The sequence below is a fragment of the Gorilla gorilla genome, chromosome 3, assembly GCF_029281585.2.
Source record: "Gorilla gorilla gorilla isolate KB3781 chromosome 3, NHGRI_mGorGor1-v2.1_pri, whole genome shotgun sequence".
Lineage (NCBI taxonomy): Eukaryota > Metazoa > Chordata > Mammalia > Primates > Hominidae > Gorilla > Gorilla gorilla.
Window position 1 is genome coordinate 133,741,915 of NC_073227.2, and position 27,739 is coordinate 133,769,653.

The window sequence follows — 27,739 nt, forward strand, 5'->3', positions numbered from 1 at the left end:
CTTTAAGCAAACAAACCTAAGGTAAAAATATGCTTTTCATTTATGTGGTAGATGAATGGAGAATGTACTCTCATTAGATGCAGCAGACAACAAAAACTCAAACTTTGCACAGTTTAAGTTGACTGTGAGGGGATGATGGCTCTTTGACTTATAAAAAAGGAAACCATAGATGGCTTTGAAAAGTAGCCTGTGTTCTTCCAATATCTCTACAATGAAGACTGTCATTCTTAAATTGAGGTTATACAAACTTTCCTATACCATGGTCTAAAATGCTGCCTATCAATCAGTGGGAGTTAAACATGAATGGGAAAATTATAGTTTATAGGAGTGAGTAGTATATAAGCTTAATAGCAAGAAGGCAGAAACTTTGCCCAAAAGACATATATGCATACAGATACAATATACACATAAAAATGCATATGCTTTTATCCTCGTTTCTCCAGGGTCACCAGGACCAAATGTTGTTTCTGGCCACACTAATCAGGATGGCCTGATCAGCTCATGATCAACATCTCTTGTGAATCTCTGATGTGATTCCTTTCAGACATGACCTGGAAATGATCTATCCCTCCACAAGCAATAATAGGAGGTCCTAGCCAATTGCTCTACTTCTGCATCCCATTTATGATTTCTCTGGTGTTTCATGAACAAGATGGTGGTCTTCTTGGTGGGCAGTATTCTCTCCAATAATTTAAAAGTCATAAGATTACTAGAAATCAGCAACTTATATAATTATGTCTAGTAACTAGTCTTGATTAAAGAGATATGGAAGCAGATGGTTTTCATGATTCATATTAGATCTATTCCCCATTCCACCCCAGAAATCAGACACACAATATGATCTGAAATGTAGTATCTAGTTTGTGCTTTCACATATTTGGAGAAGTGACTTCCTTTCTTTGAATGAATCAGTACTGTGGTTCCTCTCCTGTCATAGACAACCTTTGGCCATTCTGTTTTTGACCTTCTCCAGATCCACAGGATGAGCAGGAACGGATCGAGGAAAGGCTGGCTTATATTGCTGATCACCTTGGCTTCAGCTGGACAGGTAAAAAGAATGTGACCCAGGTTTTCAACAAAACCTGACATAGATGCATCAGTCAGGTGTCATTCACAGCATAAAAGGTACCCCCCACTTTCTTGAGAAAGAATACATGAAAAGAAGAATAAACTAAGAACTAGAAAACCTGGGCTCTGCATCAGCTAATGGTATAGCCCAGGGCAGGCCTTTTATCGTCTCTGAAATTTAGAATAATAGAACTTTCTATTTGAAGATTTAGAGAATATACCAACCTTCAGGAACCTCCATTGGCAGTTGTGGATATCTAAATTTGGGGGAGATTATTATGTTTCAAAATCATTTTTAGATGTAATTTTTATCAAATTTAATGTGAGATTTAACCAGGGCTCCTTCTTTTAGATACCTTATGTCAAAAATCTTCATAGTAAACAACACTAAAAATTGCTTTGGGTAAGTGTTAAAACACACATGAATGAGATATTTCACTAATATTTTTGAGAGATGAGAGTGTTTAAGTATAGAAATTTTATGTTAATAATTTATTAAGGAAAAGTGAATTCTAAAATCACTATACTTTATTTACGCATTATGATTTGTATGTTTCAAAAACTATACATTTTCATCTACTTGTGACTTAACCTATTAAAGCAAGATTCTCAGTCTGGCTTTTTTTTTTTTTAATATCACTTGTGACTACTTCAAAGAGACAAACATTGTAAAATAATATTCTTTTCCTTTCCATTTCTTAGATTTGGTGATGAATAGGAGCCCATAATACTCATAAAGATAACTACTAATTTAGAGTACATGACTGGAAACAGGAGAAGTGGCCACTTTCTCACTTTTAATAATTTTAAAGTAATTCTTACATACTGATCAGACTTAACTAATTCGGGGTTTTAAGGGAGAGAATGATACCAAACTATCCATGATTGACTTACTAGATAACATTCAGAATTATTTATTTTGGTTTTTAAATATGTTTGTATCCATATCTACATAGTAAATGCAATATGTATATATTTGGTAAAAATTCAAATCCTACCACCATATAGAATGAAAAGTGAATATGACTCTCACACCTACTTCTGTCTTCTAGCCATGTGCCTCAGAAGTAACTGCTAATATTTTCTCATGCTTTTAGAAAAAATATACAGTGCCTATATTTATGCCTGTTATTTAAAAGTAAGAAAAGTTTTACTGAATAATATTCCTCATAAGTAGTCCATTAACATATACACGTGTATTTCATTCTTTTAAGTGGGTATTTAATTCCACTATATGGAGGTTCCATAATTTTATCAATGGCCTTTGTTGATGGGCTTTAGGTCGTTTCCCAGTAACGGCAGTAAATATTCTTGTGCATTGGTATATTTTTGTGAGTTTATCTATAGGGCATATTCTTAGAAGTAGAATTGCTGGGGAAAAGATATGTATATTTTTAATTTTGAAAGATATTGTCAAATTGCCTTCAAAAGAGGTCACCCTATTTACCCACACACACATACACACACCCCATAATGTATAAGCATCCATATGTAATAGTTTTTTGTTTGTTATTTTGTTTTTGTTTTGTTTTGTTTTATAGAGACAGGATCATGCTCTGCTGCCTAGGCCAGAGTGTAGTGGCACAATCATAGCTCACTGTAACCTCAAACTCCCTGGCTCAAGTGATCCTCCTGCCCCAGCCTTCTGAGTAGCTAGGACCTCAGGCAAACACTACCACACCCAGCTAATTTTTTAAAATTATTTTTTGTGGAAATGATGTTTTTCTATGTTGCTCAGGCTAGTCTTGAGCTTCTGGCCTCAAGCAATCCCTACCACCTCAGCCTCCTAAAGTTCTAGGATTACAGGCATGAGCTACTGGGCCCACCCAATCCATATGGAAGGTTAATAGAATTCAAAGGAAAACTTTGTGTCTTCTTCCCTGGATCAATTAATGCTTCCTCGACCTCTTATTCAGTTGACATCAAATCAAAGAAAGGCATTTATCCAACCACCATAATATAGCTACAACTAGTATTTATCAAAGTATCCAGAAACAGGATTTATAATACTCAAAACATCACCTATGTTAATTAAAGGGAGAAACGTTTTTTTCTCTTGTTATCAGTCATTTATTTTCCATTATCTTGCTTAAAAATATAAGCAAGTATTAATGATCTCATTTGCATTTTGGAATCAGATGGGCCTGAGTTATACATATCTTATCATCGCTGCCTCACACTTACTATTTTCACTATGCAGTGATCAATTCTATACCCAGTTTTAGGGAAAAAATCCATAATTAGTACTAGAAGAACAAAGGCATATAAGAGTTACTTCTAATATGTAGAAATTAAGGAACCCAAATACTCACCACAATATAAAGAACACATCATTTACAAAATCACAAAGCAAAATGTAGAGACTGAAACCTTGAAGTTAATGAGTTTACAAAGTAGTATTTTATCTTCTAGAATTAGCAAGAGAACTGGATTTCACTGAGGAGCAAATTCATCAAATTCGAATTGAAAATCCCAACTCTCTTCAAGACCAGAGTCATGCACTGTTGAAGTACTGGCTAGAGAGGGATGGGAAACATGCTACAGGTAAGTGGGGAACTATATGTATATTGGGCTAAAGTTGGACATGTCTTGCTCAACAACTGCATCTTGCAAATTCAGTAAAATAGCAAAGAAGCAAATGCCATTAATCTGCAGTACAGCGGGTCCTTGAGTAATATCATTTTGTTCAGTGTCATTTCCTTATAACATTGATGAGAAAAAAGAATCAATTCCCAGCAAGGCCACTGTCTGTGTATAGTTTGTGTATCCTCCCCATGTCTGTGTAGCTTTTCCCCCAGTACTCCAGTTTCCTCCCACATCCCAGAGATGTGCACATCAGTTTCACTGGTGTTTCTACAGTATCCCATTCTGAGTGAGTGTGGGTGTGTGTGAGTGCCCCCTGCAATGGGATGGCATTATCTCCCAGCTTGGTTCCCATGCAAAGTGCTCTGAGCTGCTGGGTTAAGTTCCAGCCACTTGAGACCCTGAACTGAATAAGGGGATTGGGAAAAGAATGAATGAATTGATACAAATTGTTGTCAAATGAAAATGTGTACAGTGTATGATAATTATACAAATGCATGAAATAAATGATGCCTTAGGAAAGTACTCAGCGAGCCCACCATATTTGTTATTGTTTGTTTATGAATGGCATGGTGGGAGGAGGTGCTCCTTACAATTTTCACTTTGCAAAGATTTATTCCTTGATTGAACCCCACCACCACTATGACCGCCATCACTCACTGGTTCCTCAAAAATTGAATAATTATCTTACTTATGTTTATTAGTCTTTCTTAAATGTATGTGTAACTCACTTTCACTTCAGTGTTTAATATTAAAAGTGTTTGGGGTTTTATTTAGAAGTTTGGCAGTGTTTTTGTGACCAGAACATTGTTTTCTAACAATCTATCAATGATGTTGAGTGAGAACTTAGTGAACTACTGTAAGCAAATGAGAACAAGCTACTGTCACTTCTGAAGTATGCATGTTGCATAAAAACTCTTGCACGATATGCGTATGAACAACATTAAATAACAGCCCTCACTTCTAACAGTAATGTTACTCAAACCCTAATATTTTAAAAATATTGATAAGTGGACACAATTGCTTTACTTAGCATTGCTTCACTGGTAGTGCATTCATTACCTTCTGTTTCTGCTTCCTTTACTCATAAATAACATCCAGTCTACATTTATCATTCCTTGTCTTTACATTCTTCTAAGTAGAATTGTCAGATTTAGCAAATAAAAACAGAAGGGCGCCCAGTTAAATTTCAGTTTCAGGTGGTCAGCAAATACATTTTTAGCATAAGCATATCCCTTGTAATATTTGGGGCATATTTATACTAAAGAAGTATTTGCTTTTTATCTGAAATTCAGGTATGGTGAGTGTCCTGTGTGTTATCTGACAATTCTACTTTTAGGGCTTGTGCCCGTGCTGTACCACTTTTTTTATGCATATCTCTTTTGTCTGTTGGCTTATTTTTACAAAGACTTTTAGTTAGGCTTTGATTGTTTTTTTCTGTACAGATATCAAAAACTTAGTAAGGCAGTTGAGTGAAAGAGATTTTTAAGAGTACCTCTCAGACGTAATAAATGCTGTTTCTCTAATGTGTCAGATACCAACCTCGTTGAATGTCTCACCAAGATCAACCGAATGGATATTGTTCATCTCATGGAGACCAACACAGAACCCCTCCAGGAGCGCATCAGTCATAGTTATGCAGAAATTGAACAGACCATTACACTGGATCATAGTGAAGGTCAAACTGTGTGTGTGTATCTGTGTGTGTGTGTGTTGTGTCTGTGTGTGGTTAATTGAGGCACTGGACCTACTGTCTTTTTTTTTTTCAGAAGGTAGACCATGGCCTATGGTGATCATATGTTCTTTTCCTTGCTACCCTGAGGCTTTCCTCCCTGTTTTACACACCCTCCCACCTCCGCTTCATGCTCATTCTTTGTTATTTCACAGATAACAAAATGATCCATTGAATTCCCTTTCCTCAGTTCCATGGTGGCACTTCTTACACTTGTATTTTTTTATGCTACCTTAGCCGCGTATTTCTAGGCTCACAACTAGGACTATATCACTACCAGTGACTGTACATTTCCTCTTTTACTTCTGCACCAACAGTGCTTCATACCCTCGGGGACCTTCAGCCATTGGCCTTACCACCTTTTCAGTATTAAAGTTTCCCTAACCTGTTCTCATTCGTTTGTGGTCTCTAACACTGTTTTTTCTTTTCTCTCTCTCTTATCTCTATTTTACATGTTGTCTTCTTCCTTCAAACCTCCAACACTGTCTCTTTTCTTTATTTATACCCAGCTGATGACCAAACTTCCTATTTCTTAGAAAATAATAAGAATAATCAGAAGCAAATGTCTATATTTTTCCACCACAAATCTACCAACATGAGTGCATCTCAATGCATATACTTACTCTACCTTCCATCCTATTAAAATAGATAAAATTTCTTCACTTTTCTAAAGCCATCATCTCTTGTTTTGTACTAGATTTCATCTCCTTTTACCCAATCAGGGACTCCATTCCTGCAAGTATCCCTTTTGGCTTCCTACCACTAGACCATACCCAACAGCATTAAACCATGCTTTAATAGATCCCATCTTTAAAAACAAAGCAAATAACTCCTTTTACCCTATATGTCCCCCCTGTATTATTGCTGTTACTCCATCCATTTCACAGGAAACCTCTTAAAAGAACAGTCTGAATTTCCTGTCTCTGCTTCCTCTCTTCCCATTCCCTCTAGAACTCTATAATTCACTCTAGTCAATCTTATAAAATTCACCTATTGTTTCCTCTTTTTCAAATCTAGCAGGCAGTTCTCATTCTTCAACTTACTTTGCCTCTGGGTAACATTTGGCATGAATAGTGAAGCCTGCCTTCTTAAAACATTTTCTTTACTTAAATTTCATAACATTCTTGCTTTTTTTTTTTTTTTACTTTACTGGCTGTTTCTCCTTCCTGTGGCAGGTTACTTCTCATGGATGTGAATGATGATGTATCTTACTGTTGAGCAAGAGCCTCATAGCTTGTCCTCATCTCCCACCTCTCTCTCTATCGCACTGGTCCTGCACGCCTGGCCTCCTTGCCATTTCTGGAGCACCCTCTGCATTCTCCTGTTTCAGGGCCCTGGTATTTTCTGCTCCCTCCACCCTAGCATATTCTTTCGTCAGATCAACATATACCTTTTTCTCTCACTTTATTTAGGTCACTGCTCAAATATCACCTCCTAAGCTGAGCCTTTCCTGACAAGTCTATTTAAAATACTAGCCCCATTTATCCTCTACCTTTATCCTGGTTTACTTTTCTCCCAATATTTATCATAAATATATATCTGCAGAAATGCAAGTTCAGTGGGGACAGAAGCTTTTTATATCTTATATCTTGTTCACTGCTATATATTCAGCATCTAAGCAGCACATATTACATAGTTGGTGCTCAATATATATCTGTTGAATAAATGAGTCAATAGATGAATGCCAGTCACTCCTCTGCTAAACATCTTTCAATGACTCCTCATTTCCCTGGATATAATGAAATTCCTTAGCCTGTCATAAAAGACTCTACATAAAAAGAGTACTATCCTTATAGTGTTAGAGTCAGGATTAATCAAGTTAATACTTGCAGTGCACTTGAAACGGTGCCTAACACGGAATAAATTTTCAGTATGTATTAGCTATTGTTTGTTATGATGATTATTAACTGTACTCATCTTACTCTTCAGATTCCATGCTTTGACTATCTCAGTCGATTCCCACTTGCCATTAGGTCTCCTTGGCATGTAACACACTCTGCATTGTCTTTCCAAATTCTAACCCCATGTTAGGTGCTCCCACACTCATTGACTGGCACCTATGACCCAGTTGCTCTGCACTGGAATTGACCCTTACTTGCGTGGACTCTTCTACATGATCAGTATCTTGAAGGTGGACACAGTGTCTTCTTCATCTTTGTAATCCATGGGCCCATCTCAGGATGTAGCACATTTATCTTCTTATTTTTTTATCCTCTTATATTTATTACTTAATAAATATCCATTCAATATAGGTAAGCTTCAACTAAATACTTAAATCATTCTCCCTTTAGGGTTCTCGGTACTTCAAGAGGAGTTATGCACTGCACAGCACAAGCAGAAAGAGGAGCAAGCTGTTTCTAAAGAAAGCGAGACCTGCGATCACCCTCCTATCGTCTCAGAGGAAGACATTTCTGTTGGTTATTCCACTTTTCAGGATGGCGTCCCCAAAACTGAGGGGGACAGCTCAGCAACAGCACTCTTTCCCCAAACTCACAAGGATGAAGTTCAACAGGATTTCTCAGGGAAAATGCAAGACCTGCCTGAAGAGTCATCTCTGGAATATCAGCAGGAATATTTGTGAGTTTCCAAAGAAAGCCTGTCAAATGTAATACCAAAGAAACAGGCTATTGTGGATGCCAGGCATATATAAGCATAACTAGTTTTTAAATACTTTTTAAAATGACCCTACCAAACACAAGTGCCAGAGCTAAAGGAAAAAAAAAAAAGTGTTAACATGTAAGAGACATAATTGTGACAGTGTTTGGGGCACAGACCTACAAGAACCAACTTCCAGAGCTGTGACTTTGAACAAGTCCTTATGTGCTTTGAATCTCCATTTCCACATCTGTAAATTATAGTAATAATACACACTTGACTCATCTCACAGGGTCAGAAGTGTGTTTATGAAAGCTTCATCTAAACTGTAAAATTCCCTGTAGATGACACGGCCATGACTTATAATATTGCTGCACCTCATTTGCTCTGTAGCACTTCAAATATGGAGCTCATCGTGCCATTGCTGGTTAGGAGTATGGTCAGTGATGATGTAGATACCACAGCCAATGGTGCATTTCAACCAAGCTATGAGGGGACTAATCGTAAAAATATAAATGCAATGCAAACTAACCACATAGAATAAAAGACTATTAAAATGAGTTGGAATAGAGTTGGGGTGGGAGTAAAGAGAAGCCTTCCGAAGAGCTTCTGGCTGAAGGAAGCTGCAGGCCTAATTTGGCTCAGAATTTAAGTTCCGGCCTTTATGGAAGCCAAGGAGAAAGAGTTGTTTAATTGACACTGATTGTCCAGAAAAGAAAACAAATCGTGAGAAAGGCCAACGTATCCCTAAACCTGAAGTCTGAGAATAGGGTGTCATGAGATTGTATCAAAGCATTTCGCTTGTCATTTGGTGAGTTTTGTGGTCATTGACATGAGAAGAGGATGAAATGAGTAATGAAATTATCTCTTCTTCCACTGAGCCACCCTTGCCCCATCAACCTGTAGGTTTTAAGGGTGAGCATAAAGAAAATATAAGGAAGAAGGAGAAGGACCAAGGAAAAGATGGGAAGAAGAGGAGAGGATAACAGAGAGACATTTTAGGCATTTAATATCTATGGAGTGATAGATTGCACTAAATACCAAAAGAAGGCACAGAAAAGGCCAATAATCTTATTTAGCAGTTGAGGTTATCAAAGTTACATTGGAGTAACTCCAGACTATATCAATGAAAAAAGTTTCCATGTCAACAGATGCCTCTATTATTAAATAAAACGGTTTTTCAGAGGTACAATAAGAATTTCCTTGTATTTATACTTATGATAACTATATTAACATGGGGATTTATGTAATTCTGCCAAATTTTTATTCTTGCTTCAAAAGCCTTATTATCTACAAATACTTATGTAAAATTCCTTGCATCCTCAATATCACCTTGAGTTATAAAAGAAAAGATGAAACTATAACTTATATACATTGTAGAGGTTGGGTAACTGTAATACATTTTAGGATAATTTTCGTCTTTAGAATAATAACATCACTCTCTGCCAGTGGTAGATCAATGAGCTACAACTCTATATCTTGTCATATTATTTTTCTTCAAATGTCCTTTCTTGGCCAAATGTACAAAAACTATTTTGACTGTCATAGACTATGGAAAAACCAGCTCCATCTTGCCTTTCGATTTCCTTGCTTGAGCAGGAGGTGAAATGCAAATGTCCCTGAAGTCTCATTTGGCTTTTTGATTCCAGTGTGACAACTCCAGGAACAGAAGCGTCAGAGACTCAGAAGGCTATGATAGTACCCAGCTCTCCCAGCAAGACACCTGAGGAAGTTAGCACCCCTGCAGAGGAGGAGAAGCTGTACCTCCAGACCCCAACATCCAGCGAGCGGGGAGGCTCTCCCATCATACAAGAACCTGAAGAGCCCTCAGAGCACAGAGAGGAGAGCTCTCCGCGGAAAACCAGCCTCGTAATAGTGGAGTCTGCTGATAACCAGCCCGAGACCTGTGAAAGACTCGATGAAGATGCAGCTTTTGAAAAGGTAAGACATTCCTCTCCACTTTCTTGCCCACCTGTAACAAAGCTACAAATCTTCCAGTTTCCATTTCTCTGATGGTTTATTTTTTGCACTTCAAAACAAAAAAGTTAACCAAATTAATTAACCTGGCACATGGAAACCCTCAATCCCTTTTAAAATCTGAGAGCCGATGAATCTTGAAGAAATGGCGCACAGTTCCAGTGCTGGTGATTTGACCATGAGCCCTGATCTTATCATTGGAAAGTCTTTTGCTAAGAAAAATGAATACGGTGGTGAAACAATATATCTGGAGGAGCTTTTCAAAATTAGTAAACTTGGGCATGAAACCTGGTGGCAGAGATTAGCAGCACCAGGTAAGTCAGCCATGGGAGGTGCTGGGACCAGCAGGTTTGTTAGATCTCTGGCCTGCCAGGTGATGAGCACACAGACTGTGGATATTGGGTGGGGTTTAGCTGCCAAAATAAATTTTTCTCATTAGAGGCAAGATGATTTCCAAGTTAGATTTTTTTTTAAGATTTATTTTAGGAATGACTGAGAAAAAGAACATTGTACCTAAACTAAAGGTCCAAATGCCTGGCGGTGGCATAAGATTGCATCATAGCGCTTCCTTTGTCATTAAGTGAGTTTTAAAATTGTGAAAAGGGGTGGGGACCATGTTAAGAAATTAACCATTGGCCGGGCGCGGTGGCTCACACCTGTAATCCCAGCACTTTGGGAGGCCGAGGTGGGTGGATCATGAGGTCAGGAGATCGAGACCATCCTGGCTAACATGGTGAAACCTCGTCTCTACTACAAATACAAAAAAATTAGCCGGGTGTGGTGGCATGTGCCTGTAATACCAACTACTCGGGAGACGGAGGCAGGAGAATCGCTTGAACCTGGGAGGCGGAGCTTGCAGTGAGCCAGGATCATACCACTGCACTCCAGCCTGGGCGACAGAGCAAGACTGTCTCAAAAAAAGAAAAAAAGAAATTGATCAACAATTTATTCTCAAAATGTTGTCTATATAGTTCACATACGTCAGAACTGATTGGAGAGCTTGATCCCTCCTCAGAAGTCCTGAATTAGAATGAATCCCAGGGTGGGGAGGGAAAGCAAGAATTTGCCTTTTAAATAACTCCCCAGAGGATTCTCAGCCACAAAAAAAGTATGAGAATCTATTTGAATTAAACTTAATTTAATATAAATTAAATTAGGTATTGTTTTTTCTTTTAAAAAGTAATAGAATTCAAAAACTATATTTCAAAGTGTTTTTAGAGCGTTAACATAAAGCTTAGTAGTAAAAGAAGAGTTAAACGAAATAATTGAAATGTCAGGGGGCAAATAAAGTGAAACAGCATGTCTTTGGGCTTAAGACACACATTTGTTTTTGTTCACTGTAAGAATGAGATCTGCTGCTAGGAATTATCTGAAATCATAACTAAAATTAGGAAAGATCCAGGCAGATGAGAACTGTGTCCTGATTTTGGCAGTTTTCTTAAATAATAAATTCATGCCATGAATGAATGTTTATTCCAAGTTTGCTTTTGCATAGAATTATTCATCTCTCAAATTCTTGGCTTGAATGAGTACTACTAAAAATGTTTCATACATATTATCTGGGCTAAAAGTTACCAAATTTAGCCTAAGAATCCATAGGCTTAGTGAAGTTAGACTTGAAACAATTATCTGGATAATACATATGTTTAATCTATACTAAAGGAATACGTTTGTATAAGTCATTCTGAATTTCACATAATTTATACAGGCCTGTTCGACTTATTCTTGATGAGTATCAGGCATTTCTCTTAAGCTTCCCATGTGGACCCTTATTTCTCATAACCCTAACTTGGGCATCCAATTTTAATCACTTTTCTTACCAACCGTATTTCTAGGCAGTAGATTCCTGATTATATTTAAAATATAATTTGGTTTAGAATTTACATGTCTTCCTTTAGCAGAGACAAATGTAAACATATAACTTGAGTTTTACAGTATGTTAAGTAAATCTACTTGAGCTTTCTCTTTTTTAAAAACAAAATTTCATTAGGGAAGAGTAATTCAATATATGACTCCTAAGGTAATGTGTGCTAAGCTAAAATTATGTTTTTTGCTTTATCTCTGGCTTTTGGCCAGAGCCCTAAAATACTATTGACCACTTTATCTCAGCTTCTCCATAGAATTATTCTAATATTATTCATAGTCTACCTTTTTTTGATGCCAGGGAGATGCACTATTGGTTAGATAATAGCTACAGGAAACTTTGACTTCCTGCAAAAAGTTCTGCTAGAAACAGGGGATATTCCTATACCTTTGGGTGAATAATTCCAAGCCTAAGCACAAGTGTCAGTGGCTTATAAGTGTTTACTGAACTGCTTAGGGTCTATGTTTACAGTCAGGCTTTTTTTTAGGAGTTTAAAAGAAGTCACATGAGCAAGCTGCTTTTTATTTTGGAGAGATTTTGACAGATGGGTTCTCCAACAGCTCTCAGAATTCCAGAATTTTTTTTCATTCATTGAACAAAAAAAAAAAAAAAACCCAAAACACTCTATTTTTGTTGATGTCTGAGACCAGCACATATTTGTTTTCACCTCTACCAACTTGTCCACCAAAGCCTCCATGAATAAAAGTTTCACAATACAATGTAAGCTAAAGAAGAAACCAGTAGTGAAGTCATTCCTTAGCATGTTAAACAAAGCAATGCTTCCATGCTTCCACCAGGAGCTAACAGAGGAATTAGGGGAGCTGGAGGCCAGCTCAGATGAGGAGGCGATGGTAACTACCAGGGTTGTCCGCCGGCGAGTGATTATTCAGGTACCCGCTGTTAAATTACTGCACGTCAGGGACAGTCCTGTCCCCATATTCTAAGAGTGATCAACCTGGATCAATGAAGGCTTGGCATGTTCCTTAGGTAGTGCATGGCCATTCAAAAGCAGATCCCTTAACTCTCCTAAGTTCTGTTTGCAAACAAATGCAGTGGTTCCAGCTTTCCTCCAGGAGAGCCACCAAGCAAGAGCAAGACTCGGCTTCTTCACTTCCACCCGCCGCACCTCTTGCTTTCCTATTTTTGTTGAAGTTTTATCTAACTTTGGTCAGATTCTCCTAAGCATGTTGTTACCCACTTGAGTTTTTCACTAGTTGACAGGATTTTATATCTCAGCAATGCTTCTCAACATCGCCTTTGATTTTCTAACATTCCTCACATTATAAGCACTTGGGAGTAGTTCCTCAGAATTGGTGCCAAACAGTGCAGTGACCCTTTTCTCTCAACTGTTTAGGGAGACGATATGCCTGAAATACCCCCAGAAACAGTCACAGAAGAAGAATACATTGATGAGCACGGACACACCGTGGTAAAGAAGGTATTGTCTAGTATATCCTAACGGGGTTGATTACAAACTTCCTGTTTAAAATTTATCAATTCCATGGTACTGTCACACAAAAATAAGATACACAAATGAAATACATTTCAGGTTACTAGGAAAATCATTAGGCGGTATGTATCCTCCGAAGGCGCAGAGAAAGAAGAGATTATGGTGCAGGGAATGCCACAGGAACCTGTCAACATCGAGGAAGGGGATGGCTATTCCAAAGTTATAAAGCGTGTTGTATTGAAGAGTGACACCGAGCAGTCAGAGGTGAGACAACCTGATTCTCTAAAACCCATTTGATGGAGAGGAACAAAATAGAGCTCAAGAAAGATGAGTGAGATTGTTTATTCATATTTTCCTCACTTCTCCCTTTCATGTGGCAGTTTGCTCTTAGTTGCACATTCACCCTTTTGTTTTCATGATTCTATGTGATTTTAAGACAGCCATCAGGGAGACTTGCAGGCATTATACTCATTGTTTTTGTTTGGTCTTTTTAAAAATATCTATTCTTTATTTAATTCATGGTTGACCACTGCAGAAATCCAAAAGTCAAATTTTGAAAGAATACAATTCTATTTGCTGGGCAAGCAGTATGCTGTGGAGACATCGTGTAGAAATGCACTGTGGTGCTTGTGCCTGGTTGGCACACCAGCCTTCAGAAAGTCACTCTAGATAAATATTTGATATTCAGATTTCTGCATTGCAGAGTTACTAAAATCAGGATCTAGAAACTCTTTGATTTATCCTTGTTTTTTGTTTTGAGACAGAGTCTCACTCTGTCACCCAGGCTGGAGAGCAGTGGCGTGATATGAGCTCACTGCAACCTCCACCTCCGGGTTCAAGCAATTCTCCTGCTTCAGCCTCCCGAGTAGCTGGGATTACAGGCACCCACCACCACACCTGGCTAATTTTTGTATTTTTAGTAGAAACAGCATTTCACCATGTTGGGCAGGCTGGTCTCGAACTCCTGACCTCAAATGATCCACCCGTCTCAGCCTCCCAAAGTACTGGGATTACAGGCATGAGCCACTGCACCTGGCAATCTATACTTTTATTTATTTCTGTTTTACTTCCCTCTTTCAGGGACATATTTACTTGTTTTGACAAATAGTTTATGAAATTCTATTTTCCATTCATTCACATCCTCAAAATTTTATATTATACACATGAGATTCTCTAGAAATCTACTTTTCAGTTTCTCATAGCTTTTAGAGCTCCTCCTTTGAGGGCTAATTTTATCTTTGTAATACCAAAAGAAATTATTTAAACATGAGAAAAGAGAGTTTCTTCACATATTATCATGTCTATATTACACTGAGCAGTTTCTTATACACAAAACTGATAACTTTTTGTTCAAATGACTAATTAAGATTGCTTTGGTGTTGTGGAGATACAGTCATGATGTAGATATTACCAATAGGTTATAGTTTGTTTTTTTCTAACTCTGCTTCCCATTGCTGTTTTCTGGAAAGCCAGTATGTAACTTTACAGTTTTGTCCTTTGTTTTTTAACATAGAAAAAACTCATCATAGTTACATTTGGCAATCAGACATTGTCTATTGTGTGTCCTTCGATCATTAGGTCACTTTGTGTGAGCCCAGCGTTTTGTCCAGTACCTCACAATTTCAGGCTGAGCCAGTGGAAGGCCGTAGAGTCAGCAAAGTTGTTAAAACAACTGTGGTACGTGGAGAGAGGATGGAGAAACATCTGGGGGATTCTAGTTTAGCCACTGATCTTCCTTCAGCCAAAGATGACTTTGAAGAGGTATAGAAGCATCATCATTTGTCTTTTTATGTGTGTGTTTTATGTTGCTTTGCATTTGAAAAGAAAATCGTTTGTCATTGTGTCATTCTATACATGAATTCATGGAAAGGTGCAGAATAATTCCAGAGGGTAGAACTCCTGTTTGAATAACTTGCAGAGTAACGTTTCCTTAAACTGTGGTGTTCATTGGTGTCACCTTAACAGCTTTTAAAAATCCGGGTAACTAGGATTTGCTTCTGCTGAATCAGACTCAGAATCTCTGGAGCTGGTATATGATTATACATCTTGTTTAAAAGTCACAGAAGTGTCTTGCTTTGTCAATTAATAAGGGAAAGAAATAAAGACATTGCAAATTATATTTGCTAGCCAGTCTTTTCAAATATAATCTGTGATAGACATTAAAGAAAATTCAGATATATTCCATGTCCATAAATTTTAAAAGCATTTACAATTACTTAAGTTCTGGTTTCCAACAATTAGAAAATGGGTCCACAGTCGGCCGGGCACAGTGGCTCACACCTGTAATCCCAGCACTTTGGGAGGCCGAGGCAGGCGGATCACGAGGTCAGGAGATCGAGACCATCCTGGCTAACACGGTGAAACCCTGTCTCTACTAAAAATACAAAAAATTAGCCAGGCGTGGTGGCGTGTGCCTGTAGTCCCAGCTACTCGGGAGGCTGAGGCAGGAGAATGGCGTGAACCCGGGAGGCGGAGCTTGCAGTGAGCCGAGATTGCACCACTGCACTCCAGCCTGGGCAACAGAGCGAGAATTCATCTCAAAAAAAAAAAAAAAAAAGAAAGGAAAAAGAAAATGGGTCCACAGTAACAGATCCACAAACTCTTACTAAAATCCCCAAATGCTGAAAACCAAAACAAATTTTGTAAGTTAATTTGGAAGTGAAACTTGAAATAAATTGGCATGGAGCTATTATGACATGAAGCTTTTTTATTCTACCTAGAGTGAATGTTTTAGTGACATAAAAATGGGTTTGATTACAGGCTGCCATCTTCACTCTGGAGTATTAGTATTATATAGTACAGTCATGCATTGCTTAACCCACTTATGCCAGAGGTTGCAATTTTTAAAATTTTTGCATGAGTGAAAAACCAGACCTTGGTGATGACCTTGAGCAGTAGGATATAAATAGCTTCCACATGCCTAGTGTTCACTAGGCATAAGTGGGTTTTAATGACAGGGATATGTGCTGGGAAATGCATTGTTAGACAACTTTGTCATTGTGTGAACATTGTAGAATGTCCTTACACAAACCTAGGTGGTATAGCCTACTATACACCTAGGTTATATGGTATAACCTATGGCTCCTGGCTACAAACCTGCACAGCATGTTATTGTGCTGAATACTGTAGGCAATTATAACACAATGGTAAGTATTTCCCTATCTAAAAATAGAAAAGGTACAGTAGATAAACAAAATAAAAGATTAAAAATGTTCTACCTGTATAGCATACTTACCATGTAGCTTGCAGGACTGGAGGTTGCTCTGGGAGAGTCAGTGAGTGAGTGGTGAGAGAATGTGAAAGCCTAGGACGTTATTATACACTACAGTAGACTTTATAAACACTGTACACTTAGGCTATGTTTAAATTTTCGTTTAATTTTTTTAAATCTTCCTTCTGCAATAATAAATTAGCTTACTGTAACTCTTTGACTTTATAAGCTTTTACATTTATTTTAACTTTTGACTCTTTTGTAATAACACAAGTTAAGATGCAAACACGTTGCACAGGTGCATTAAAAATTGTTTTTCTTCATATCCTTGTTCTATAAACTTTTTTCTGCTTTTAATTTTTTAATTTATTATTTGTTTTTACTTTTTAAGGTTTTTTTTTTTTTTTGGCTAAAAACAAAGGCCTAAACATGTACATTAGCCTAGGCCTACACAAGGTCAGAATAATCAATATCACTGTCTTCCTCCTCCACATATTGTCCCACTGGAAGGTATTCAGGTATTCAGGAACAATAACATATGGAGTTGTCATATCCTAAGAAAACAATGCCTTATTCTGCAATACCTCCTGAAGGACCTGCCCAAGGCTCCTTGATAATTAACTGTTTTTTAATAAGTAAAAGTAGTACACTCTAAAATAGTGATAAAAAGTATCACTTTTATAATACTTGATAATGATAATAAGTGACTGTTACTGATTTATGTATTTAGTATACATAGTAAATATATTTACCGTACATAAACCAGTAACATAGTCATTTATTATCATTATCAAGTATTATGTACCCTACATAATTGTATGTGCTGTGCTTTTATATGATTGGCACCTTAGTAGGTTTATTTACACCAGCATCGCCACAAACATCTGAGTAATACATTGCACCATGAAGTTAGAACAGCTATAGGATCACTAGGTGACAGGAATTTTTTAGCTCCATTATAATCTTATGGGACCATGTCATATATGCAGTCCATTTTTAACCAAAATGTCATTATGTAGCATGTGACTGTATATGCATTATATTACCTTGCTAAAATCCAAAAGGGACAAAAAACCTAAATTTTGAAACACATCTGGTCCCAAAATTTTGACTAAGGGGTCCTGGGCATGTGCAAACATCTACAAAGTACTTTTGCTATTGGAACATTTTGACACCAAATGCTGTATGTGTGTCCTCTACTATACCCATAATATATATTGAAATTATATATGAATTCATTGAAATATTAAAAGCAAACCTCTTTAAATACTTTCGGTTTTCACATTTTGACAACTGGCAATCTTGAATGGTCAAAAATGAATTATCTGTGTTATACCATTTGGGCCTTGTTTGCTTGTTTTTGCCTCTGGTTATTATATTTATCATTAAAATCTCCACTGTAGAAAGGAGTTGGGTGAAGCAAGGAGGAAATTTAAAGTCAATCCATATGGATGTTGCTTAGCAGCTTTTGTAAAGTACAATAACTAAATCTCCCTCACAAATGAAACTAAAAGGACTTGTTAAATAAAACTCCAAACTTAAATCTGCTTCTAGGAATTGTATTTATTTATCCTTTCAAGTATATCTTTTCATACTGACTATGAGTAAAGCAAAGCAATAGATTGTTTGAAAGTCTATAGTTTATGATGAGCTTTGTCTTTTCTTTTCTTCTTACTTCAGGCTTTGAGTTACACAGGTAGCCACATGAAAGTCCACTTACCCAGTTTAGTAGAGAATGAAATCCTGAAAGAGGATGGATCAATAATTAAAAGGTTTGGGTTAGCATGGGGTGATGCTTTGCCAACTAACACCATAAAAATTTTTCCAATTTTAAGAAAAGAAGGGGAGAATCCCTACATCTACCCTAAAGAGGATAGAGAACTGCCTACTCTCCTGTATTATAATACTTTGGTCAAGTAATGGATCTATTGAAGTGTCATCCCTGAAGTATCCTCTTGATACTTCAAACATAATACTAAGTCATAGCAAGAATGAGACTCACGCTTACACAGTCTGACTCCCTGGGTTTTAGCAAGTCATCAACTTAGTTGAAGCCAGCCTGATGGTATTACATTGTGTCGATAGATTCAGAGAGCATAGGAAGAAGAATCTAATCGATGGATCACAAATTAATTTTGTGACCAGCTATATTCAGCTCAATCTTAGTAAATCATTACTTTGAATGGTATGTGCTTTCTTTTAACAGCTGCTTTATGATTCTGCATGTGAGTGGCCAATAACATAAGCATGAGTTTGATACCCATGAAAAAAATATACCTAGCGATGCTGAAACCTGGGGCTTTAATGAGTTGAGCAAGTGTCATGAAAGCAGTAAGCAGCACATTTTTACGCTTATACAAGGGGGCTGACTGTGAGGCACACTGGTCTGCCTAGGTCTCTATTATGGATTTGGTGTACAAACTTGGGCACTGTACCACAGATCTACTCTGACTTCTCACTGGTCCTCTAGCAGCACTGTAAGTATTGAGATTAATAAAATGTGCTCAGCTTCTCAGTGAAAAGACACAATGGAAATCCAAGTTACAATTGTGCTTTTCACTTCATTGAAAAGGGAGAAAGATTGTCATTCAGAGTATGCTACAGAACTATTTTAAGCCTTTAGAACATAATAATTAGAACAGCAAAATTAAAGGTTCTGTCACAATTCCACCCACCAATCAAATGGGAAAAGAGCAGCAGCTAGGAATTTAAAAGAGTGTAATTGCTCTCTCAGAACTTAAAAAATGCTACATGAATTAAGGATAAAATGCCTTCTATGCTCTCAACTTTTAAGTCTTTTATTCAATTATTCAGATGAAACCACATAATCCACGCATGCACTAACATCATGGGCTCTTCAAACTGGAATAGATTTAGAGATCAATTAATCCAAAGTTCTCAATTACAGCTGGTGAATTTGAAGCCAGGAATATAGACAACTCCATAGAGTTTCCACAGCTAGTTAGTTATGGAAGCTAGTTAGTTACAGAACTCTATTTATGATGTACAACACTTATTTTATACATTGTTAAAGACATCATATACATGTGCATATTCAGAAACACATTGGCCTACATTTGCCTACACAGAATATCACGAAATGTCCTATAATGGAGGCTTAACCCCTGGCATCAATGCTATAAAGGCTTCTACTAGCTTTTAGCAGAAATAGTCAGAAATGTGCCTTTTTGAAGAAAAAAAAAATGGTTGCCGCGTATTTAGGAAAACATCAGATTTCAATCATTGGAATCAAATTTGACCTTTTCATCAGCAAGAACAAATTTAAGTTTGCTTCCAGATGCAGAACAATTCATATAGTATTAAAGGAAAAAGGAGAGTAGAAGAACATAAGGGAAGAAGGAAGAAGGAAACAAGGATGTCCAAAAAAAAGCTGAAAGTATTTTAGCTGAAGCAAGTTATTTTTAAAAATCAGGATGATCGTAACAAATGCATAGAGGTATTGGATGATGGCAGAACTTCCAACTTCTGAACAATGAAAACATAAGTAAAATGCTGGGTAAAGCTACAAAAACTGATCATTTCCTATGGAGGTTTTAAGTGTAGATGCATAGTGTATGGTTATGGACTCAGGCTCTGGAATCTTTGACTCTTGGTCCCACTACGTGCTAATTCTGTTATTTTTTGTTTGGACTATTGCTTAAATTCTCGGAGATTCAATTTCCTCATTTGTTATAATAGTGTCTGGCCCATACAACACATTCGTCAAATACTTGTGGAATGAGGACCCGCATTTGGAAGTATACAGTGAAAAAGGCTGCTCTGCCTATGGAGTAGCCATTTTTTATTCCTTTACTTTCCTAATAAACTTGCTTTTACTTTACTCTAAAAAAAAAAGAAGAAGAAGAATATATAGTGAAAAGAATTGAGAATGAGCAAATCACTTTCAAGTGCAGTTACAGGAAAATATTAGTATGAGTTAAAATTAGTATGACTATACAAAAGTTATAGCTCCTGGCCCAATGTGGTGGCTCACACCTGTAATCCCAACACTTTGGGAGGCCAAGGTGGACAGATCATCTGAGCTCAGGAGTTCGAGACCAGCTTGGCCAACATGACAAAACCCTGTCTCTACTAAAGATACCAAAAATTAGCTGGGTGTGGTGGCACGCGCCTGTAGTCCCAGCTACTCAGGAGGCTGAGGCCAGAGAATCGCTTGAACCCGGGAGGCAGAGGTTGCAGTGAGCCAAGATCACACCAATGCACTCCAGCCTGGGTGACAGAACGAGACTCCGTCTCAAGAAAAGGTGTTATAGTTCCTTTTCTCAAGTAACCACCAGTCTTATAAGGGAGGCAAGTAAACAACAGACTGTTAAATGGCAAGAAATACACAAAATGAGCAACAAACGTGAGGCTTGGAGAATCCGGAGGAAGCAGTTGTCTCTCAATGGCTTTTCTCTTTTCCCCTTCCTCCCCCACCATCTCCATATGAAGCCTTAGAGACCTGGGCAGATCTTCATCTTTTGTTGGGAGCCACCTTCTTATATATTGATAGACTAATATTTTAGTTTTTAAAGACATATGCCTCATAAAAAACTTCTCTGAAAACATAATTTTGGGAAGTTTGGGTCAGGGTGTGACTGTAAGGTTTAAGCTGGCAGCCAAGGTGTTTCAAATAAATTAAAAAAAAATTTTTTTAGCCTGTCAAAAGGTACTTGTGGTACTATTTCAGAATTAACCAAACTCTATAAAGTAAGGGCTACTTAATCAAACCATGAATGATTTTATGGTTAGTTTTTGAGAAGATCAAATTAAAGCATGGTTTCATTTATTTTAAATTTTTCTTAAAGATTTAAAAAATACTCCTTGTTCCAAAACACATTTTTAAAAAATCTCATGAATCGTTTTAGAGAGGGGAGCCATGTTTAAAAGAAAGACACAAAAAGATGTCTATAGTTTGTTATGCTAATAGTTTGCTGTGGAAACATCTAAAGGTAAGACATTAGGTACTCAGTGTAATGGTCACCTTCATTCCTAACAGCTGCCCTCTGGCAGTGAAAAGAGCGTAATTCTCTCTTGTCTGCTTTTCTCCAGGACAACAATGAGTAAAGCCATCACACAGAAGAGGGCTGTGGTGAAGGACCAGCATGGAAAACGCATTGACTTGGAGCACCTGGAGGATGTACCAGAAGCACTAGACCAGGACGACCTCCAGCGTGATCTCCAGCAGCTCCTTCGGCATTTCTGCAAGGAGGACTTGAAGCAAGAGGCCAAGTGAGGGGCTGCCCAGTTCTCACACCAGAAACCACACATTCACTCAATATGCAGCTTCCTGTTTCAGTAGGGGAGTGACCTAACTGGCCTAATTAATGGGATACCCCGACATTTCCACTGTTAGCAAATATACGGCATTTTGTTTTAGTTTTCCCCCATCCTCTTTAACTATAAAGCTAATTTGTGACCAAAGATGGCATCCTTCATACTGGATGCTGTATCCAATACTTTGTTGTGTCTGTGCTAACCTGGGAACTGGCCACCTCCATTGTTCTTTGCTTCTGCACAAGATCCATGAAAATCCATTGATCAGAAGAACTTCACCTGCAGACCTCTTCAAGTGACACTATGTAGGAATCCTTCCAAGGAATATCTATGTACAATGTATATAGCTGAAATGCTCAGATGAACAACATGTTAAAATTAAAACCACTGCCTATTGTAACTACACTGGGCATCAGAATAAAAGGCCTCTAGAAATTGCTGAACAATGGTTAAATAAGATATTGCTAACACAATCGAGTGATAATACAGTTTTACTGCAAAAGAAGCACTTCAAACCTATTATGTCCTTAGAACTTCCAGAGTAGCCACTGCTCCCAGTTAAAGGTGGGTCAATAGCCTTGCAGAACTGTCCTGAGAAGTTATTGCTGGTGCTGGCCAGCCATGGCTTAGGACTCCAACAGCCACTCTGAGGGAGGGGAGAAGGGAGCAGAGGCCACGCAGAATGAAACGATGGGGTATTCAGTTGCTAGCAGCTACATTGTGTGGCATTCTAGCATCTTCAGGTCTTTAGATCTTGGACAAGTTGGCAGGGTATTTTAAAAGCTATAACTACTGTAGTTTTCCAGTTTTCATTGCTGCTTTAGCAAACCACGCTGTCTTACAGTGGTACTTTCTTCTGGCCACTGCACTGTAGATAATTCATTGGAAACAAGATTTACCCACTACATAAAAGGTTAAACTCCTTCAGTATGTTGGAGTGGTTTCTTTTTTTTTCTTTCTTTCTTTTTTTTTTTTTCAGGTTTATATCTTCTCTAATACCTGCATGTGGCGTTTAAAAATCAAGACCACGGTCAAACCCCTCTTCTAATCACATTAATTGTTTCCATTCTTTTTACCCTGAGTGAGCACTTTTCACTTTCCAGCTAGGTCTGTTTTTCAGCTTGCAGACAAGATTGAGAAATCCTTGAAAATTTGGTTTTGGTTAAAATTTTTGGTTTATTTATTTGAAATCCACACTCCCTTGGAAACTCTTAAGTGCATTTGTGCACTTCTGTTTGTTTGTCTCAAAGAAGGGACTGTAACAATCTGAGTAATTTCCATGTCCTCTTCCTTATTCCTCTAGTGGTTGAAGCTGTGTAGCATTTTAACATATATATATTCACAAATATATTCATATAAACAGTATACATTTTGAATCAGTCATTTGTTAAAGAAAAGTATATTCAATGAAGATGAAATTTAAATAAAAAAGGACAGAGTCTATCCTCCAGGGATTGAACATTTTCCAATTATCTGGTCTTTTCCTGTTGTGCAAAAATGACTCATTGCTCCGAATGTCAAAAACAAATGCGACAAACAATGGCACTTCATCATTTAAAGTAATGTTGCCAAGAGAAAAAATTTCCTGGGAGGGAGGTTTCCCACAAGCCAAATCTCCTAAGCCTCAAATGCTAGCACTTTTTGGCAGTTGGATAGGAAATGAAACATTCTTTGGCAGCCAAAATAAGAGAGGCCGATGGTGAAACTTTTTGAGACACCCTATGGCCTTCTTGTCAAAACCTTCACTGGAGCTCAAGAAAAGCATTTCTGTTGTGTTATTTGCAGTGCAGATGATGTCTGTGTAACAACATAATGGTTATTCACCTTTTTTTGATTTTGATTTTTGCTGTGTTATCAAAAACTTGAATACTGTGAGAAGAAGTGAATTTTCAGTTGACGAATCAGCATCTTGTTCCCATGGTGATAACACTAATTGAATATATCTATGAGGGCATGTATTAGTTAATGGAAAAAAAATACAACACTAACAATACATAGCTGCAATGTGTACAATGGCTGATTTAATTAAATAAAATGTACAAGTGTTAAATGTGGCAACAGTGATTTGTTCTTCTTTATCATGAGTCTGTGATTTCAGGAGAATAAGAGGTTTTAAAAAGTTGAGCTAGACTTGAAACCAACAGAAAGACACAAATTGCTTTTTTTCTTATGGTTTTTATTTAGTCGCTGAATATGCTATATGCCTGGCACTGGATTAAGCACTGGGATAAATAGATTTTGCCTCTGCCCTCAAGAAATTCTTATTGTTCTTTTTATGCAAAAGAAGAAAATAAGGATTTTTGTTTTGGATCACTACTAAATGAAAGAAAATAGGAATGTGGGGACTTGCAGGGGATGAGAAAGGGTAAGTGGGATTGGCAGCACAGCAAGACTGGTTTGGTTCTCTCCCGTGAGGCCATGGCTGTCACTAAATACTTTCTGTCTTTGGAAACAGCAGTTGGCTCTCGAGTTTTCTTTCTGTCTTAGAGCCTGAGAATTTAAAATTAAATGGATATATCAATATAAATAAAGACAGGGTAGGACTATGCAAAATCAAAATCAGTTGTGTGTGGAGAGTTTTGTTTCATTTTTTGAAAAATCCCTTTACTGTTGCTTTAATATTTTTTACAGTAAAAACAAAACAAAAAAAGACATGATTTAGAAATTGAGTAGGTTTTATTTGAATCTTATCTGGTATGAGACAGGAAGCTCACTGGATCTGATTTCTATCCTTGGTTGATTTACAGGTCCTCTGAACTTAAAATACCAATTATGCATGACATTTTTCAAAGAAAACAGTTAAAAATAATTCCAAAGTAGGAGCGTCTGTGTGATCATCTCTCTCCTTCTCATTTGTTTAATGTGCTGTACTTTCTACTTACAGGAACTCTGGGCTTGTGTTACTCTGGGTTTGATTAAGGAAATCAAAGCATCAGAGAAGATTCAATGTCTTCTCATGTTTAATTATTTGCTGTGCAAAACCCATTTTTGTAAAAGAACTTCAGTGAGTCATATGCCGTTTTACAGAAGTATATTTAAAGGTAGGGTGGGGGAAACTTCCAGACTGAGAGAAGATTATGCACCACTTATAAATCATTTGTATTAGTCATGAAGAGGTGAAAGTGACATATAAGCACTCTGAAACAGGCTTGAATTGAATTTGAAATTAGTTTGCTCGTGGAGTCACTTGATTTCTGTAAGCATGGAGAGTCTGGGTGTGGGCAAGTAGTCAGGCAAATGAATAAATCAGATAAAGAGAAGTTAAACGTAGGTCTAGTGAGAACCAAAATCACTACGAGGTTTTCCTGAATAACAGAATACAAATGAACTGCTTGCTTTCATCATGCTCTAAAAGAAAATGTTTCAAAGTCTATGTCTTTGGTTGCCACCTCTGCTTAAAAACTATATGCTCCTTCCTTCATTTAAGGTATCATTTCTCTTTCTAATCTAATTGAAGCTAGAATTACAATCATAGAATGAATCACCAAAGTAAGAACATCTTTTAGATATCTGTGCGGTGGGGATGGAGGGGGTGATGTCCTGAACACAAATTAAAATACTCCTATTGGGTTATACTCAGGCCTTCTGGGAAAAACAAAAGTACTCCCTGGCTTTAAATTAGTTCCACAGTATGAAGTAAATAGTGCATATGGATAGACTTTGGATGGAGCTATTGTCTATGATAAACAGAGACATTTGGCAGTGGCACATGTAATAATTCAAGAGATGTCTTCAGTCACTGGAGACATTCAGTTGTTCAGTTCATGGAATGTTTCTATGAGGCAATGTGACAAATTGGTAAGTGTGTTATCTTACAGTAAGACCTGGATTGGAATCAGTCCAGCTCTGTCTAGCCCCCTTCCATGACTTTGTAAAGGTTTATCGACTGGATGACAATTTCCTCATCAGTAAAATAGGAGACACTGCTACTAGCCTTGGATGCATCTCACTGCTCCAGGCAGGGAAGGTCAGCCAGCCCTGGCCTGTCTGTCACTCCTTAGTGTAGAAGAGCCCCTGTTGTGCAAGTGTCCTTGATGTCCGTTCATTGTGGATCCCTGTTTGCGACCCTCTGCCTCTTTGTGTAGGAGTCAGCCTCGGGGTAGGTGTTAAAGGCATTAGCTTACCCCTGTAGGTTAGAAAATACAGTTAAATCTTTTCCTATTATAATGAGAATCACAGGGATGTTGTCAGTTAAGCCCTTCGATTCACTTCCCATTTGGAGGAAGGATTCTTCAGGATCTCTTTCTGTTTCTTCAGTGGGCCGTGTATTAGTCAGGGTTCTCTAGAAGGACAGAACTAATAGGATAGATATGTATATGGGGAGTTTATTAAGGAGTATTAAATCACATGATCTCAAGGTCCCACTATAGGCTGTCTGCAAGCTGAGGAGTAAGGAAGCCAGTCCGAGTCCCAAAGCTGAAGAACTTAGAGTCCAATGTTTGAGGGCAGGAAGCATCCAGTGTGGGAGAAAGATGTAGTCTGGGAGGCTAAGCCAGTCTAGTCTTTTCACATTTTTCTGTCTGCTTTATATTCTGGCCATGCTGGCAGCTGGATTAGATGGTGCCCATCCAGATTGAGGGTGTCTCTGCCTTTCCCAGCCCACAGACTCTAATGTTAATCTCCTTTGTCAAGACTCTCACAGACACACCCAAGATCAATACTTTGCACCCTTCAATCCAATAAAGTTGATGCTCATTATTAACCATCACAGGCCCTTATAACTCAGTTCTGGTTTCCATTCCTTTTTCTTCCCCCACACTCTCTATTTTGAGGTGTTTTTTTTTTCTTACCTGTCAAAACTGACTACAGAATTGGAGAGAGTCACTCAAACTCCCCTACTGAATGGCTATGCCCCCATTAGCAGCAGGCCCTCCACAGCTGCTACAGAGCATTGCGGGCAGGGTCTGGGCTTGACTGGAGGTGGCTATGGACACCTCAGCTGTCTTTATGATGTGCAGAAACAACTGAATCATGATATCCACAAAAAATACACATACGCATTGTGCCAGTTTTTCCTGGCTGTTGATCAGAACTCAGACCTCGTCTAGGCTGTGCTACAGAACTTACATGGCACTGGTACAGCAGCAACTTCTGGATGAAAGGTGCCTTGTGTGAATTTTTCAAGTGGCTCACAGATAGGTGATACCTTGGAGCCTTAGAGAACGACCATAGCATACCCTTTCTCCTCAAAGAGTCAGGGAGATAATTTAGAGTCTATTGTTCTAACAATCCAATTTGTGTTCAGATTAATGTAGTAGTTTCCTAGGGCTGTCATAACAAAATAGCATGAACCAGATGATTTAATCAACAGAAAGTCATTTTCTCACAGTCCTGGAAGCTAAAAGTCTAAGACTGAAATATGGGCAAGATTTTTTTTTCCTGAGGTCACTCTCTCTGGCTTGCAGACCAGCACCTTCTCGCTGTCCTCACATGGACTTTCCTGTCTGTGTGCCCACATCCCTTATGTCTCTGTGTATGTCCAATTTTCTGGATTTTATAAGGATGCCATCATATTGAACTACAGCCCACCTTAATGGCCTCATTTAACTTAATCACCTTTTTGAAGACCCCTATCTCCAGATGCAGTCACATTCTGAAGTAGTGGGTGTTAGGGGCTTTGACATGAATTTGGAGGAGGAGAGGACACAATTCATCCCCTAACAATTGGGCTTAATCCAAAAAGCAAAGCCCTCTAGGTATTTTAAGTAGGAAGGGATCTAATGCAGGGGATTAGAAACTCACACCAGTGTCAGGAGTGCCACAACAAATGAAGGCAGGTGTAAACCAAAAACGATCTGAGACAGGTCACAATCAGTTTAGAAATATATTTTGCCAAAATTGAGGACATGCCTGGGAGATAGGTCTGTGCCTTCTTCGAAAATAATTTTGAGGGCTTCAGTATTGAAACGGGAAAAGCAGGCTGGAGGAGGAAAAGGAAGGGTATGATCACACTACTCAATTCACATGCTGCAAGGGAAAAGG

At 37.9% G+C, this 27,739-nt stretch overlaps 1 protein-coding gene across 50 annotated transcripts in view; it reads left to right on the forward strand.

The window, feature by feature from the left end:
* Positions 1–23,811, forward strand: part of ANK2 (ankyrin 2) — a 678,765-nt gene extending 654,954 nt beyond the window's left edge. For 20 of the 50 annotated variants that reach the window (XM_055385211.2, XM_063705469.1, XM_063705472.1 and 17 more), the window contains 10 exons: positions 974–1,048; positions 3,481–3,612; positions 5,186–5,329; positions 7,675–7,960; positions 9,628–9,919; positions 12,617–12,709; positions 13,174–13,257; positions 13,369–13,533; positions 14,848–15,030; positions 21,533–23,811. In XM_055385211.2, coding sequence (XP_055241186.2) covers positions 974–1,048; positions 3,481–3,612; positions 5,186–5,329; positions 7,675–7,960; positions 9,628–9,919; positions 12,617–12,709; positions 13,174–13,257; positions 13,369–13,533; positions 14,848–15,030; positions 21,533–21,547 — 1,469 coding nt within the window. In that variant the 3' untranslated portion in view covers positions 21,548–23,811. Of the gene's footprint in view, positions 1–973; positions 1,049–3,480; positions 3,613–5,185; positions 5,330–7,674; positions 7,961–9,627; positions 9,920–12,616; positions 12,710–13,173; positions 13,258–13,368; positions 13,534–14,847; positions 15,031–18,160; positions 18,253–21,532 lie in introns of all 50 variants that reach the window. The other 30 variants (XM_063705471.1, XM_063705473.1, XM_063705479.1 and 27 more) reach the window with 4 other exon arrangements.
* The last annotated feature ends 3,928 nt before the right edge of the window (positions 23,812–27,739 follow it).